The sequence below is a fragment of the Paroedura picta genome, chromosome 2, assembly GCF_049243985.1.
Source record: "Paroedura picta isolate Pp20150507F chromosome 2, Ppicta_v3.0, whole genome shotgun sequence".
Lineage (NCBI taxonomy): Eukaryota > Metazoa > Chordata > Lepidosauria > Squamata > Gekkonidae > Paroedura > Paroedura picta.
In genome coordinates this window covers 28,017,238-28,034,376 of record NC_135370.1, presented here as the reverse complement: position 1 = coordinate 28,034,376, position 17,139 = coordinate 28,017,238, and the positions used below count along the sequence as shown (strand labels likewise).

Genomic DNA, 17,139 nt, shown 5'->3' with positions numbered 1-17,139 from the left:
GGCTGCCACACAAATCCTCGGACCTCTAGGCCACGCTACAGACCTGCCCTATGACACACAAAGAAACAACCTATGCCCATATTATTCGGCTTCATTTGGGAATGTTAAGGCAGCGATTGGGAGAAGGGAGAGAGGGAAGGTACTTTGAGAATTGCACACACAACTCACAGACTGTCTTTCTTCATCTCTGGGTAGCAACATTTTTTGAAAGCAGGTTCACAGCTGAAAGTTTTTTCCGGTTCCCATGGAAGCTGCCAGCCTCTGTGAAATTTCCCCCCTCTTCAGTTGGATAGGAAACACAGTATATATTCAGCAGGTTATTCACACAAAAGTGACCTTCATAAGTCAGCCGTCCTTCTCTCGTGAGATGGATACTGCTAGTTTGGATGCTCTTATTTTCTGCCGTGCATATAAATCCATTATCAATTGCACATTTCAGACAGAGAGGAATGATTTATTCGGAGAGAAGAACTGAATTGCCACAGACCTGTCTTCAGCCATGACCATTTGTCACAGACGTTTCTTCCCTTCTCTCTCCCCCCTTTCTTTTCCTTAAGGCACTCCAGTTACATCCAATCCAAAGGCCATTTATTTTATTGAAAAATAATAATATCACCTGACAAAATCAATGCGTCTGTAATAGCGCTCCTAAGCACTGCAGGAAAAACGTTCAGCTGTTAGTGGTTGAGGTAGCTACAGTGGCTTCACCTTAATTTTATGTTTTGATTTCGAGGTTGACTTGTGCAGCAAAAAACTGGACCGAGCTGAGAAATTACTCGGTGGCCTTGGAGGTGAGAAAACCCGCTGGAGCCAGACTGCTTTGGCACTGGGGAAACAGTACGTCAACCTGACAGGCGATATCCTCATCTCATCTGGCATCGTAGCCTACTTGGGAGCCTTCACATCCAGCTACAGACAAGTAAGGAATGAGAGATCAGGGTGTAGTCTGCATGGGGCTTTTTACCCGCTCCCAGATTGACTAAATCTCTGCAGTCTACACTGAATTCAATTTCCATTTTGATTTGGGGCACTTTAAATTTTCCGTCTGCAACATGCATGAATGATTCATGGTGACCCTACCTTTCACCTGTGGTATCCTGGAGTGGATATAAGCCTCAATATTTGAAAAACCGCCATGAGTAAATGTGCAAATTAACTCACTGCTCCATGCCTCGGAGAAAAGCAGTCTTCCCTGATTGGCCGGGGTGTCAGTTCAAAGACTTCTTGGTTCCTGGTTGCAAGGCTGGAGTCACTGGAGTGACTGCACTCTGGAAGCCCTCTCAGCAGAGATTTGCCTCTTGGAGTTATTCCCCTTCCTCTGCTGTCTCCCCCCTCCATTCCAGAAAAGAAAGAAAGATACTCCTGCTGTGCTTGGCTGCCTTCCCCACTCTGAGCTTTACCAATCGAGTGCAGAATACTTTCTGTTTCAGTTCGGGGGAGGGGATAGAGCAAGACCCAAGTTCAAATCTATCTGAATTCAGGAGGAGCCACAACAGAAAAAACAAAGTAAGTGCAGAATCCACCCAGGTTGCTTTCACACAGTAGGGCATGGGGATGGCTTGCAGGCATCCCAGCCTCACGCCACTTAGTGCTGCTCCGCACCTCCTTCCTGCTCATCACAGTGATGCAGAAGCACCATACTGTGAACCCCCCACAGAAGCCCCCAATAATCTTGTTCAGTCCCCACAACAGCTCCCCCCTTGAATTTTTGAGACCAAGCTCCCAGCTGAGCCCTACCTGTCTTTTTTCTTCTGTTAAAGTCTTTCTGTTAAAAGGCTAAAGAAAGCCAGAGTGCAGTGTCGCCATTTTAATGGTAGTGCTGATTCCCAGCCTTCCTCTGGGATGGCTGCAAACAGAGACTCCCAGTGGTCAGCTGAGAAAAAGCAGAGGTGGGGGGGACACATGCCTTTCCTTTCAAACACCCCATCGAAATAAACAAACTGAAGCCAACAGACTGAAAATGTCTCAATGGGAAACCTTGGTTTTGGGGGAGATGTAAATTGAAGCTGAGCCTATCCAGGTGAAAACAGGCTGATCTTGATTTGGACATAAAAGGATGGTGACATAATTTGCAAACCTGGGGGGGGGGGGAGAAACCTCAGTAACCACAGATCATGGGTCCCCAATGTGGGACCCGAGGGCTCCATGGCACCTGCCAGCACCTTTCCTTGCACCTATCAAGAGTCTTTAGAAAGTGGGTGGAGCCAGATAGGGCTTTTGCGCAGCAGGGCTTCTGATTGGCTATACAGATTAAAAAGAAAGACATTGCTTTGCCAGCGGTTGGCACCGCAGCACAAATACGTTCATTGAGTGACTGGAGAAAAGCTGGACCCACCATGGATAGACATCTAACATCCCAACCCCATCTCACATTTGTGAAGCTTTCTTGCTCTCCAGCAGGAAATATTTTACAATGATCCATGAATGTAAACGGTATCCTGTCAAACAAAACTAGCACCTGAAATTTCGAAGCTTTACTATTAGTCTTAGGTTTAACTGCACACCCTGGCAATTTGTGGTTGGCACCGCCTCCTGTGGCGGCCATTTTGTGGCTGCACCCACCACACGGTGTCAGAGTTCCAGAGATGCCCGCAGGCTCCAAAAGGTTGTAGACTCCTGCCTGAGATAAAGTCCTGCACCAATGGCATGAACAAGCAGGGGCAGGACACGATCCTTCCTGCATCCTCCATTGTTGCCCTTCCTTTCCAAACCATCACAGGAATGAAGAAACTGCCTCCAGCCCAGCCCAGCCGGGCTCCTTTGTGGCACCATTTCACCCCCCAGTGGCTCTCTTGTCCTCCACCAATCAGCATGAACCTGGTCAAGGCCCTTCCCTTTCATGTTGTTTCATGATGGCTTTTGCCACACTGGCTCTTCCACTGCTGTGCTGGTCACGGATAACAGTGTCCTGCCCCCTGGATCATTGTTGTTGCCACTGATAAGTACAGTGTTGGGGAAGCCCTTTCTGTCAAAGCTCCCAGTCGGTCAGGCATTCTCCATACATTTTATTATCCACCTGATTAACTTTCCTTCCACCATCTGCTCTTTTGAAAATGGATGCTTCCAGAATGTCAAATCCTACTGAGTGAAGATCCCTGGTGTTGTAGGGCCAAAGCATTGCTCCCCCAAAAAGACGGTCAAACTGGAATCCTGCTAGAACTTAAATTCACAGAGATTGAGCAGTGTGGCAATAACATTTAGTAAGGAAAGTGTTTTCATTCAGCTTCCTTTGTGTATTGCAGACAGGCTTCCTCCCTTCACACACACCCCAAATCTCAATGGAACTTTTAAAATTAATTTTTGTCAACTCTTTAGTAAATGTTTTGGGACCTCTGGAGGATTGTAACTTGTTGAATGCAAATAAAAATTCTGTAAACTCCACATATCTTTTTATATCGCTGACCTTATATCACATCAAAATAGCTTTAATTCATCCCCGTTCTGCTTATTTTATTACTAAGAGGCAGGCAATTATAGTTAAGGTTTTTTTTAAGTTGCCTGGGAGATGAATCCAGAAATATTTAATTGCACTTAATTCTCAAGGGGCGTTAAAGTTCCTTGCAATTTCATTTTTGTATGTGTGTTTCCATATCCCAGCATTTCAGATTGTGTCTAATTTATTTTATACTTTTGGGATTTATGATCAATTCATGGTTAAATATGCCCTACTGAAAACAACAGGCCTTAACAGTGCTTAACTTTGTCTAGATTTTCTTCTATAAAAGCCTTTCTGAGATTGTAGGGGTTCTTAATTCCATCTTTATACAATATATATGGGGTGAGGGATCTTATAAGTGCAATTTGAAGCAATTTTTAAAAAAAGTAAAGGTAACATTCTAGAACAAGAACATGATCACTTAAATATGCAAAGACGTACAATCAGGGGCTTATAAGAGAAGATCTGTGATCCAGAGATAAGTGCAGATTTATTTTTCACTTTCACCTGTGGCATTCCTTCCAAGCGGGAATGGTTTCGACTGAAACACGAGACACTGAGAGGTCCATCCATGGACCTCACAACCTGCCCTGTTTAGATCAGGAGCACAATGCACAAGGAAAACGGGAGTTGACTCTTCCCCCTCTACGTATAACTGAATCCCCTACATTTCACCTAAGGTAAATATTTTAGAGTTTTGAGTCTAGGTGGGATAAAACTGATAAGAAGAAGAAGAGTTGGTTCTTCTGTGCCGCTTTTCTCTACCCGAAGGAGCCTCAAAGGGGCTTACATTCGCCTTCCCTTTCCTCTCCCCACAATAAAAACCTTGCAAGGGAGGTGAGGCTGAGAGAGCCCTGAGATTCCTGCTCAGTCAGAACAGCTTTATCAGTGCTGTGGCAAGCCCAAGGTCACCCAGCTAGCTGCATGTGGGGGAGAAGCAGGGAATCAAATCCGGCTCACCATATTGGAGGTCTGGAGTTGTTTTTTTTCCTCATAACTGTCCTGAGAAGTTCCTGCAAGGGTCAGTATATTTTAAAAAATGAACAAATAAAAATAAGTAAATACACGAGGGTAGCGTTTGCTGTCTAACTTTTTCTGATGGCTAATAAGTCTCTCGCAGAAGCTCTTTTGGGTTTGGCTCCACCTCCTCTGGTAACCATCTTTGGGGCAGTACTCACTATCTTTCTAAGCATGCCCTCAGGTTGTGGTTTGGGACCCTTGGTGTCAAATGTGCAATGGGGAAAAAAAGAATCCATCTGAGGAATGCAGAAGTGCTCAACACCCTGGAGGGTGTCACAGATCTTTCTCAAGGCTTTATTGGTCTCCTGAAAAGATGTTGTTCCTCCTGCAACAAGAGACATAGTGACGGCTGGCCTTTGGCCTTCTTCCCTTTCAGAATCAAGCACATGACTGGGTATTGACGTGCAAAGCGAGAGGCATCCCTTGCTCCGATGACTTTTCTCTAACAGGCACTTTAGGAGAACCCGTGAAAATCAGAGCCTGGAACATCGCCGGCCTGCCTTCTGACTCCTTTTCCATTGACAACGGCATCATTATCTCGTAAGTGGGAGATACGTCAGACAGACACCAGCCTGTGTCTGATGATTCACGAGTCTTTGGAAAAACAACCTCATCCACTACTTGAAAGAAGAGAGGTTTTTTTTTGTACCCTACTTTTACTACCCAAAGGAGTCTGAAAGTGGCCTTCCCTTCCTCTCCTCACAACAGACACCCTGTGAGGCAAGTGAGGCTGAGAGAGGTCTGGGAGAACTGGGACTGGCCCGAGGTCACCCAGCTGGCTGCAAGTGGAGGAGGAGGAGCGGGGAATCAAACCCGCTTCTCCAGATTAGAGGCCACTGCACTTAACTATTAATTTTATGTTTTAAATAAAGGGCGGTTTAGGTAAGGCTCAGGGTGGTTTACATAAAACTTAATGGAACAGGGAACAGTACAGATCTCAGTATTTATAAATAGCAACAATACAGTGATAACAAGCAGAACAATATAATAGAACAGTAGAAGAATGGTGAGGATTAATTATACTATAGCATACTGACAGCCCCGTGGGTTGGAAAAATTGGCACTGGTTTTCATGGGAGGGAGGCTCAGGGGCCAATGGAAAGTGATTGGTTCAGGTTGACCTCAACCAAATACCTGGCGGAGGAGCTCCCGTTTGCAGGCCCTCTGGAATTGTTCAAGTTCCATTAGGTCCCTGATCTCCTCTGGAAGCTTGTTCCTCCAGGTGGGGGCCAGGATGAAGAAAGCTCTGTCCCTGGTTAAGGTCAAGCAAACTTTCTTGGGCCCAGGGATCACCAGGCAGTTGGAGGTTGCAGAGCATAAAGCTCTTTGAGGGTTGTAGGCAGAACAGCCCTCAGGCCCACTGAGCCCAGACTGCTTATGGCTTTAAAGACGATTACCAGAAACATAAGACTGATCCGGAATTCGACTGGAAGCCTGTACAGTTGTTGGAGAATCGGCCGAATGTGGGACCTCCATGGTGTTGCTGTGAGGATCCCGGTTGCTGCATTCTGGACCAGCTGTACTTTCTGATTCAAGGCTAAGGGCAGGCCTTCGAAGAGCAAGTTGTAGAAGTCCAGCCTAGAGATGACCATCGCATGGATCTCTGTGGCTTGGTGTTCCGGGGCCAAGTAGGGCAGTAGTAGTGAAGCTTGGTGAAGGTGACAGAATGCCATTCGCGCTACTTTCGTGAACTGAGCCTCCATTGAGAGGGAGGCATTGAGAATCATGTCCAGGCTCCTGGCGGAATGAGCCACTGATAGCTGCACTCCGTCCAGGTCGAATAGGATTGGAGAGAGAACTGCTCCCTGAGGGACTCCACATGCAAGCTGGTGGTGTCTTGACGAACTCTCTCCTACTGCTACCCTCTGTCCGCGATCCCGGAGAAAGGAGAACTACCACACCAAGCTAACTCCATTTTAAAAAAGAAACAACAAAAGAGGGAACAAAGTAACCCAACCTGTATACACAAGCTAGGAAACTGAAAGGCTGAGCAGCAGCAAAATAGATTAAATATTAAAATGCAAATATTTATTTCAATGCATGCACGTGTATCAAATTTTAAAACATCAACATAATATCATGCATTATTTCACAAATCCAAAGTGTTTCGACACATGGATAAATGACAAAAAAACCCAGAAAACCAAAAGCGTTTCAACTCCTCTTTGGGTCTTCTTCAGTGGTCTAATATTTAAATACACTCATGTGATGCAATCGTGGGGATTATGAGGTGGTAATATGAAGAGGGTCCCACGTGTATAAAATGTGTCCAAATATATTTCTTGGAGTCACCCCCCCCCCCATTAAAATATGTATTCTTCAGTGTTCTGCCCTTATTGAAGTCCTCTCTCAGCCAGAGTGTATTCTCTATGACAGCGGTCCTCAACCTTTTTATGGTTGAGGACCGCCTCCGGGGGTGGCGAAGAGCCAGTGGCCTGGGTGCCGCACATGCACGTTAGTGGTAAAAACGGGCATGCGCGGAAGTGCTGTGCATGCGTGTTTTCACCACCAGGGGGCGCTAATGCGCACACACGGCAGCTCCACGCATGCGGGTTTGTGTCCGCCGGTGTGCCGGCGGCCGCACCTGCCTCTCCCCCCCTCTCGCAGCAAGAAGCTAGCCGGGCCGCTTCTCTCGCGGCCTGGTGAGCTCGCTGCGGGGGAGGGGAGAGGCAGGCGTGGCCACCGGCGGCCCGTCACCGAGGCCCAGGGGTTGACGACCCCCACTCTATGAGACATATTTTAATTATTCGTTTATCGTTTATCCATGTATCAAAATGCTTTGGATTTGTGCAATAGTGGTTGATATACGCTGATGTCTTAAAGTTTTATATGTGCACATGTATTGAAAGAAATATTTGTGTTTTAACATTTGATATATTCTGCTGCTGCTCAACTATTAAACTTCCTATTACTTAAAAAAAAATCAGGGTTCTCTCAGCCTCACTTCCCTCATAGGGTGTCTGTTCTGGGGGAGGAAAGGGAAGACGACAGGAAGCCACTTTGAGACTCCTTCAGGTAGAGAAAAGTGGCATAGAAGAACCAACTCTTCTTGTTCTTCAGTAATATCGGGGCTCTCTCAGCCTCACCTTCCTCACAGGGTGTCTGTTGTGGGGAGAGGAAGGGAAGGCAATTGGAAGGCACTCTGAGACTCCTGCGAGAGAAAAGCAGCATATAAGAACCAACTCTTCTTCTACCTCACAGGGTGTCTGTTGTGGGGAGGGGAAAGGGAAGATGATTGGAAGCCACTTTGGGACTCCTTCAGGTAGAGAAAATCGGCATATAAGAACCAACTCTTCTTCCTCTTCTAGTATCTGACTTCCACCTGCCCACCATTGGTCTGGAAGGCAGAACAGACAAATGATGGCCTGGATCTGATGCAGACCACTTCTTGCGGGTCTTTCTTGGGTTTAGATATAGTTCCACACAAGTGCTGCTGCTTTGCTTTCAGGATCTTTGCACAAGTACTATATGTGCAAATGTAAACGCAGTGCAGTTGACAGTCAGTTCACAGGCACGACTATTGGTTACACAAGTGGAAAATTATACCAGACCATGCAAGTCCAAGTGATTCCTTCTACTGTTCGGAATATATGCTTACACATGAATCTGCCTTCTACTAAATCAGACCATCAGTCCATCAAGGTCAGTATTAGAAAAGAGCTTAGGGAGCACAGTTAGGGTTGCACCTAATTTTATTGACCTTAATCGTTTTGCAATGCATGGTATTTTATATTCATTTTAATGCTGTAATCCAGATTCTGTTGTATGACTGAATTTTTAAGTATTGTGGCTGTTTTGATCTGGTCAATGATCATGATAAACCGATTGATTGACTCAAACCTTTTCCACATGAGGGGAAAAGGCCAGGCTGTTGCTCATCTGGCAGCGGGTTAATACCTGCTTCTATATAATGTTGGCGCCTACCCGGGCCTGGCCCGAATCTGGCCTTTGCTTGCCCCATGGCAAAATGAGAGGGCAGTATAAAAATCTAAGAAATAAATAAAGGGAATGTGGGTTCTTTCCACGTTCCCTGTTCTGCCATGGGCACCATCGTGGCTTATGTCAGTCCAGGCCTTTCTGGTATGGAAAAGTCAGGCCTTCCGGGCCTGGTTCCTCCCCTTGCCCTGGGCCGACTACAGTGTCTCAAAAGGGACTCAAAATTGCCCTAGGTGGCTCCCTGGCACTTCACAGTGCCACCGAGCCACCTGGGACCCGCCACTCCCCTCTGTATGGTGGAATCTTTCTGCCCCGGCTGCCTTATGTGGAGTCAGAAATCCAAGGCAGACAGGACCCTCCGCCAAAACGATCCCCTATAGAGGCATAGGAAGTAGCGGGGCAAACAGCCCCACCGCAAACTCCAGGCAATATCCTGGTGCAGTTGCTATCATGTAGGTCTCAGATGAGCAGCTAGAAATTTAAAAAAATAATAAAATATTTTATTTAACATTGATGGGATAGTCAGGTGAAATCAGGGGTTGGAAATTTTGAGGTAAAACCAGAACATGCATAGATGTTCATTTTTAAGCTTTTCACATCGACCTAAATCTTTATCCTTTTGTTCCAGTGTTTTCCCCAAACACTTCTGTACATTTTCTTTGTGTATTCTCTAATCATTGGTTTCCAGGAGGCTGGTATATTCTTTCCAGTTCCCAAAACCTTTAGCTTGAAATGCCAGTAGACTCTTAGGGTCTCCAAAAGCAGTTTCCCATCACACCAGACCAGAGATCTCTGTACTCTTCAGAGCTAACTCCCTGTTTGACTAGAAAGGGAATTTTCTTCTCTCACTAAAAATCTATCCCCTGTCCTTGGCCTGAAAAAGGAGTGTCTGTCTACTTCCCAAATTTCCTTGCCAATTCTGCCCCCAACCCCCTTCTCTCTCTGTTTAACCTCTCTCAGCTAAGACTTGGTTCAATCAAGGCAGAAATCTGACTGAATCTTTCCTCCACATGCAGCTCTCAAGTCTTTCTCTGCTCAGCTGATGCTAACCAAGGCTCTCTGTTTCTGTGCAGAATTAACACCACAGTCCTTCACTCTCTTTGTACAGCACTTCTAAGCTTTTTAATAATGCAGTCCATCCCAGCAGTATTTCTCCAGGGAAGGTCTTTGACATCACCCACTCACTGGTCCTTATTTTAACTGGAGATACTGGGGATTGAATCTGAGACTCTAGAGAGCCACTGCCAGGCCAAGCTGCCCTTGATGAACGAATAGCCTGATTCAGTATAAGACGGCTTCTTGTCCATTCATACGTGCTGCAATGCTTTTATTGCAGTAGCTGTGGCGGCTGTTTTGTTTATATATTTCAAAGATTCATGGCCTTTTTTTTTCTTGACGGTTGTTTCCTTGTAGATTTTTACATGTAAAGACTGCATTGGGTGCCGGCATGCAAACACTTTCCATGAATCTCTATGCGCTTCCCTTCCCTTCTTTCTCTCCAGGAACGCCAGAAGATGGCCTCTCATGATAGACCCTCAGGGGCAGGCGAACAAATGGGTGAAGAATATGGAGAAAGCAAACAGCCTCCACGTCATCAAGCTCAGCAGTTCCGAATATGTGAGAACACTGGAAAACTGCGTGCAGTTCGGCACTCCCGGTAAGCGGCCCAACGCCAAAGCGGTTGACGGATGACAAGCCCCGGAAAGGGGGAGGGGGCAGGATGAATGCGGAGCATGCTAAGGGATTATATCAGCCCCCACTTTCGTCGGATTGATCGTAGGTCATCAGACTGCAGTCGTTGCAGCTGAAATACCACCCGGCTATAAAGCTCTTGGTATCTAATTCCCAGTTCCTGCCTAGGGTGTGTTTATCTCCAAAACGACAGTCTCGCCTAGCCCGGCTCATACGTTCAGTGGACTTCATATTTCATGCAGTCTGAGGGATTGATACAAACAGTCCCTCATCCTCTTTCTGCAAGTCTTTGTGTCCCGATCTTTCTGATAAGGAACCAGGGACTGAGACGAAAGAGTTTACAGGGTGAAGGGGGCAGTTATTTTCCTTTTCTTGAAAAGTCTAAGGAGGACTGTGACCTGGGGGTGGGGGAGAGGACAGGAAGATGTGCTAGACAGAAGACTGCCAGCCTCCAGGTGGGGCTGGAGATCTCCCAGAATCAGAACTGGTCTCCAGATGACCAGAGATCAGGTGCCCAAGAGAACATAGCTGTTATAAAAAAGGGAAAGGTATCCCCTGTTCAAACACTGGGTCATATCTGACCTTTGGGGTGACTCCCTCTTGCATTTTCATGGCAGACTCAATACGGGGTGGTTTGCCAGTGCCTTGCCCAGTCATTACCGTTTACCCCCCAGCAAGCTGGGTACTCATTTCACCGACCTCAGAAGGATGGAAGGCTGAGTCAACCTTGAGCCGGCTGCTGGGATTGAATTCCTAGCCTCATGGGCAGAGCTTTCAGACTGCATGTCTGCTGCCTTACCACTCTGCACCACAAGATGCTCCTATAGCTTGAAAAATACATAGAGCCTAAAAATGAATTAAAACTACATATTATGGGTTGGTTTCTACGGCACTGAACCCCACTGATGCCTCACCCTGCACCAAATTGCTCCCTCCCCAGACGCAACCTCCAAAATCCCCAGGTCTTCTCCTGGCTGGAGTTGGCAGCCCTAGCTAGAGAGGACATCGTTGCTCAGCACACTCAGCTTTGTCTGGAGCCACTTTGGTTCCTGAGTGCTGAGCAGACTCAGGCCAGAACGACCATTGCACTTGTGGGCAGAATCTAAATCTGCAAAGAGGTATGGAATGTCAAGCTGCTCAAAAGAATAAAAGAGTTTTATCAAGAAGAGAAACAATTTTGTATAGAAAGGGAGAGGAGAGAGACCTAAGTATTCTGTTGGCCATCTATTCTGTTCTGGAGGCAAGCAGGGAGGAAGTGTGCTCAAAGTAGCAGGAAGTCTCCATTTGAGCCAATGAGGACACTGGAGGAGATTATTTGAAAAGCACCCGGAAGTTCCTAATCTAAGGATGCTAAATCTACTTCTCCTCTGATGCCCCCTGTAGGACATTCTTTATACGTTTTGGAATCATGCACACTACAGACTTTGTGAATGCCAATAATCCTCAATGCAAAGAATCCTCAGCAAAACACCCTTTTTGAATTCCAATTATAGCCCTCCGGGATCTTTGCATGCAAAAACATACTGTCCACTAATCGGCGATTCAACTTCTGTCCTTGATCTTCAATATTTCCAAATGATATTGCTTCCAATGTTAATGGGATCACACATGCTGTTATGCTTTTGATTTGCTTAATTATAGTTGTCTTTAATTATTTCTTTGATCTTTGGGCCTCCTCACCAAATATGTATAAAATCGCCATCCCCACATTTACAGCATTTCGCTTATCTTGTTTTATAGGTCTTTCCCTTGGATGTTAAATATCACCAGTATAAGATTTTATTGCAGTTTTCTTTAAAATTTACGTGCCGGGATACAGCTGGCGCTGTTTAAAAATATTTCCTCTCTTGAACTTCAGCCAAGCGATGGCCTGAAACTGTTTTCCATTTTCTTTTGAAATGATTGCCCATCTGGTGGTATTTCTCAAAGATGGGCTTTGCTCTATATTTTGTTCCTCTTCCTTGCAAATCATAAGTTCAGGCTTTACGGCTTAAGGAATTCCGTTCTTTTGTTGTCCGGAAGTGCTGCTGGAAAACGTGGGCGAAGAGCTGGACCCAATTCTTGAGCCGCTGCTGCTGAAACAGACATTCAAGCAGGCCGGCAGCATCTGCATCCGCCTGGGGGACTCCACCGTCGAATATGCTCCGGACTTTCGCTTTTATATTACAACCAAGCTGAGGAACCCCCACTACCTCCCGGAAACATCTGTAAAAGTGAGAAGCCGAAATGAGAACATTGTATTCTTCTTCTTCTTTTGTATAATGAACTAAGTACATCAGTAGCAATTCTGTTTCTCCAGTGGCCTTAAGGTTGCATGCATGATTGTGGACTAATGCTTTTCCTTTTTTAAAAATGCTTTTAGGTGCTGTTTTATATCTTCTAACATTGGTTTCATATGGTTCCAACAACAGTATTGGAGTCTTTTCTATGGGCTTTTCTGCATACTCGTTCTCCTCACTTCTAAGTCCCTTTTTCTTGTCTGTTCCACATGTGGTCAATTTGATATTACATTGGTAATATCTGGGAAACAGAGGAATGGTCGCCGTGGGGCGAAGGTTTGCCCTCATGGGGGGTTGGGCGGAGGGCAAAGAGCTTTGGGGATGGACTGACAAGCGGAGGGCTCTTCACTTGTCAGTCCAGGGAAGGGGCCAATGGACACCCTTCCTCATCCCGGACAGGGCCCGCCCTCAAGGCCCTTACTCTTTTATTTTATCCGCAGGAGCGGTTAAAGATGGTGATTGTCCAAATACAGGCCATTCCACTGACTATAATTTGGGTCCATCAACTCTGAATCTGAAGCTGTGGTTTGGAGGTGGTTGTTAACCCAAGTTAGTTAGTGGTGGTTTTGCATGATGTACAAATGTGGACACCCTGGCATGTCCCCCGGAGCCATTTTTGCCATGCAGCAGGTTGGGATGCCACCTGCAGAGGGTTATTGGAAGGAGTAAAACTAGCACTTGTCAAAGGCCAGGATTTGAATGACTTCCCTGATTTCAGGGTTTCCTGATTTTTTAAAGCTATTTCCTTGATTTTCTTATTAAGATTCTGCACTATGGGCTTTTCCACATCCTGATTTTTCTCACGTACAGGTTCCTGTTTCTTCGGGGAGGGGGGGGGGATGTGTACTCCGCATGTGTTTTGCTCCATTTGATTTGATATTCCACCAGCTTTTGTCTGCCATAAAAACCTGCAGGGAGAATATGCTGGATATAAACAGGTGTCATGTAAACAAGTGTGATGTAAACAGGTGTAAAGGGAACAAGACATGTGTGAAACAGAAATAGCAACTTATAAACGAGAAGAACGAAAAAGCAGAAAAGCTGTATTTCTGAGCCAAGTTAAGGATTCTTTTTTATACAAAGAGTTTGCATTACCGTATGAGCCATCAGACAGGGAACGTCATGTGTTGGACTGAAATTTTCATATAAGATATGTTTTATTTTCTTACCTATGTCAACGGGGTCTATAAAAAACATTGAAACACCATACTGAATTTGAAAGCACCCTATATCAAAGCTCCATATTTCACTGGTCTGAGGTTGGCATGGGTTTGTGATTCATTCCACTGCAATTCTGTTTTCGAGCTGTTATTTTTCTTAATTTCCAGGTGACGCTATTGAACTTTATGATCACTCCGGAAGGGATGCAAGATCAACTTCTCGGGATTGTCGTTGCAAGAGAGAGACCAGATCTTGAAGAAGAAAAACAGGCTTTGATCTTGCAAGGAGCTGAGAATAAAAGGTACTAAAATGTCATTCGCTAAAAAATAAACAAACAAGGGTCTTAATAGGCAGGACAGGACAATAATGGTTGAAGGAGTTATTTTCCCCCAGGGACAAGAGTTGGAATTACAGTTATCAAATTATGGGGTTCCTTGAGTAACAGCAGCTGCCTGTATTCCTTGTGGAATATGGCTCTTGAAGAGATCGTTTTGTACGGAGGGTTCACACAACCCTTTTCGTCTACTTGGAAATTAATTATTTTTTTCCCTTTCCAGTGACATGCCTATGCAACCAGTTTCAGTGTAGGCCTGGTCCTTTTAGGGAAGGACACATGAATCCAGTCCTCCCAGACTGCTGGAAGGTGACGATCTGTCTGCTGCTAATGCCAGAACCTCCTGATGACTGATGGGAGAAGGGGGGGTTGCCAGCTCCAGGTTGAGAAACTCCCGTAGATTTAGGGGTAGATTGTGGGGAGGGCAGGAACCTCAGTGGAGATGCCACGCTGTACAGGCCACCTTCCAATGCATACACTTTCTCCATGGGAAATGATCTCTGTAGTCTGGGGACAAGCTGTAATTCTGGGGGATTCACCAGGGCCCACCTGGAGGCTGGTGCCTGTAATGTGCAGGCAGCCCATCTATAGGAAGAGATGAAGACCAACCCCTCTGATTCCCCCCCTTACTGAGCAGAGCAGTTTACAGCCTGAGCAGAACTGCTGTAATCTTCAGATGGGCCATGGGCAGCACAAGACCCTGCAAGGCTCCAGTTGGCTGCTGAGTGGGGCTTCTGGGGCTAATGAGCAGTCATAGCTTATGGTCCTCCAGATGTTCATAGCTATGGTCCTCCAGATGTTCATAGCTATGGTCCTCCAGATGTCCTCCAGAGCAGTCATAGCTATGGTCCTCCAGATGTTCATGGACCACAATTCCCATGGGAATTGTAGTCCATGAACATCTGGAGGACCACAGGTTGACTACCCCTGGCTTAGAGGAACACTGACCATGCATTCACCGAAGTTTGCTTCTACGCGAGAATGCCCCTAGTCAATTCTAGGCAGAAATCTTTACAGAATATTTTAAGCAATTGTTTGCGGCTGAACTTTAAAAAACAAATGAAAACCACCCTGATGTTTTATTTTAGAAAATACTTTATATATGTAGTAGTAATGTCCCCTGGTCTTAAATTCCATTTTTGTCTAGTAGATATAACTGTCAGCACCGCCTGTGAGGTCATTCGCAGCTTCCTGAACGTGGTCATGTTTTATTATTTCATTACAGGCAGCTCAAAGAGATCGAGGACAAAATTTTAGAAGTCCTTTCATCTTCTGAAGGAAATATTTTAGAGGACGAAACGGCCATCAAGATTTTGTCTTCTTCCAAGGCTTTGGCTAACGAGATTTCAGAGAAGCAAGCTGTAGCAGAAGAAACAGAGAAGAAAATCGATGCGACCCGAATGGAATACCGTCCAATTGCGATTCACTCATCCATTCTGTTTTTTTCCATTGCGGATCTTGCCCATATTGAGCCAATGTACCAGTATTCCCTGACGTGGTTTATCACCCTTTTTGTCATGTCCATAGATAATTCTGAGAAATCGGATATCTTACAAGCAAGGTAAGTAAAGCACTGCTCTTTTGAATTCTACTTTTTAAAATGCTTGCGGAATATCAGTTGGGCATCTGTCTTCACTTGTACAGAAAAGCTGCAGTCCTGAACTGCCTATCACCCCTTGCCCTCTTCTTCTCCAAGCCACACAGACCCAGCTTTCTCAACTTTTCTTTGCCCATCCCTGTTTCCCTTCTCAGAATATGTTCCAACTTGCCAATATCCTTCATGAACTGCAGTGGCCAGAACTGGATGCATTATTCCAAATGAGGTCTAACCAGTGTGGAATAGAGTAGCTTTATAACTTCCCTTGGCCTAGACCCTTTCTGCATGCACAGCCTAATTTTGATTATCACAGAACTGAACTGAACCTGCTATCCCTTTAATCCACACCCCATTGTGTACCTGCACTCTGCACATATCTTCTTTCTCGGATGTTTCTCCTCCAAATCTCAGGGTATACCTTTGCATACTAATGAAAAACCAGATTGCTGAGATTTTTTCTTCCCCCCCCCCTTTTTTGTGTGTGTGTGTGTGTGTGACTCTGGTTGGTCTCTGCTCATTGGTCAGTTTCAGGCAGGGGGTGCCTTTTGAAATTGTTAGTAGAGAATCTTAAAGTTTCTTTCAATTCCAGGTTGTCGTTTTAGTGGAAGGTTCTCCCGCCTTCATTTAACTTAAGCTCCTGTAATGAATCGGCGGTTATATTTTGCATAAGACCCCCTTACGTGTTGAACATTAGTGTCAGAACTGAATACAAGCCTTCCTTGTCTGTAGCTACTCCCCCCTCCTGTCTTCCTCCCGCCATGTTCCTCATGCAGCTGGAGGGTTGTGTTGAGAAATGCTTCCCCAGGGCTGCTCTTTGTCTCCCCGCCTTGGCAACTTTTTAAAAAAATTGAAGGAACATGGTACAATAGGATTCCTGGTTTTGAAAATTGAATCTAACAAAGCATTGAATTTCTTACTTAAAAAAAAAAAAGATAGATCAGAGAAACCTGTCTCCTGTTGGCTAAAATGCTTCGAATTATAGCAGAGACTGGATGGTTCAGTAAGTGCTCAGCCTGAAGATCTCAACCCTGTGAGTTCAAGTCTGCTGGTGGGTTGTTATTCTGCCCCCTCCCCCCAGTTGAAACCTTTTTTGCTTTTGAAAATATGGTACATCCACTTTTAAGAGATGCATTTTTCAGAAGTAAAAAAATGTAAACTCTGAGGGGGGAAAAAAATAACCCCCCCACCAGTTCAACCATGCAATTTTTAAGGCTGAGTGTGCAAATTAAAACTCATCCCCCATCTTCCTCCCCCCCCCCCAAACATACACGATTTATTTCAATGGATACTTGAAAATGTTTGGACAAATTCACAAACAGGGGTTAGACAATTTGTAGCTATTAGAGCGGCATGGAGTTTCCATAGGGAGACAGTTTACCTTTCAACACCACCTCCTGGGAGAAATGCCAGGTGAAAACAGTCAGCAGAACACAAGAAGAAGCCTGCTGGATCAAACTGATGGTCCATCCAATCCAGCATCCTGTCTCAGGTGGGACAGAATGGCTTTTGGATAAATGGACATCACTGCTGGGGACAGGAAGTGGTACACATCAGGAAGACTTAATGAATAAGCCCCAATGACCGAAGTCCCTTGTAGCAGTCGGTTCAGGGATTTTTCATTCCTGGGAAATATGCCCGCCCAGTGGTAGAGAGGAACAGGGCAGACCGGCTAAGCAAGTCTGTC

The 17,139-nt window shown here is 45.5% G+C and overlaps 1 protein-coding gene across 4 annotated transcripts in view; it reads left to right on the top strand.

Moving 5' to 3' along the window:
• DNAH7 (dynein axonemal heavy chain 7) overlaps window positions 1-17,139 on the top strand; it is a 168,300-nt gene that overhangs the window by 122,600 nt on the left and 28,561 nt on the right. For all 4 annotated transcript variants that reach the window (XM_077319509.1, XM_077319510.1, XM_077319508.1 and 1 more), the window contains 6 exons: window positions 734-919; window positions 4,833-4,996; window positions 9,895-10,049; window positions 12,107-12,297; window positions 13,692-13,825; window positions 15,084-15,419. In XM_077319509.1, coding sequence (XP_077175624.1) covers window positions 734-919; window positions 4,833-4,996; window positions 9,895-10,049; window positions 12,107-12,297; window positions 13,692-13,825; window positions 15,084-15,419 — 1,166 coding nt within the window. The remainder of the gene's footprint in view (window positions 1-733; window positions 920-4,832; window positions 4,997-9,894; window positions 10,050-12,106; window positions 12,298-13,691; window positions 13,826-15,083; window positions 15,420-17,139) is intronic.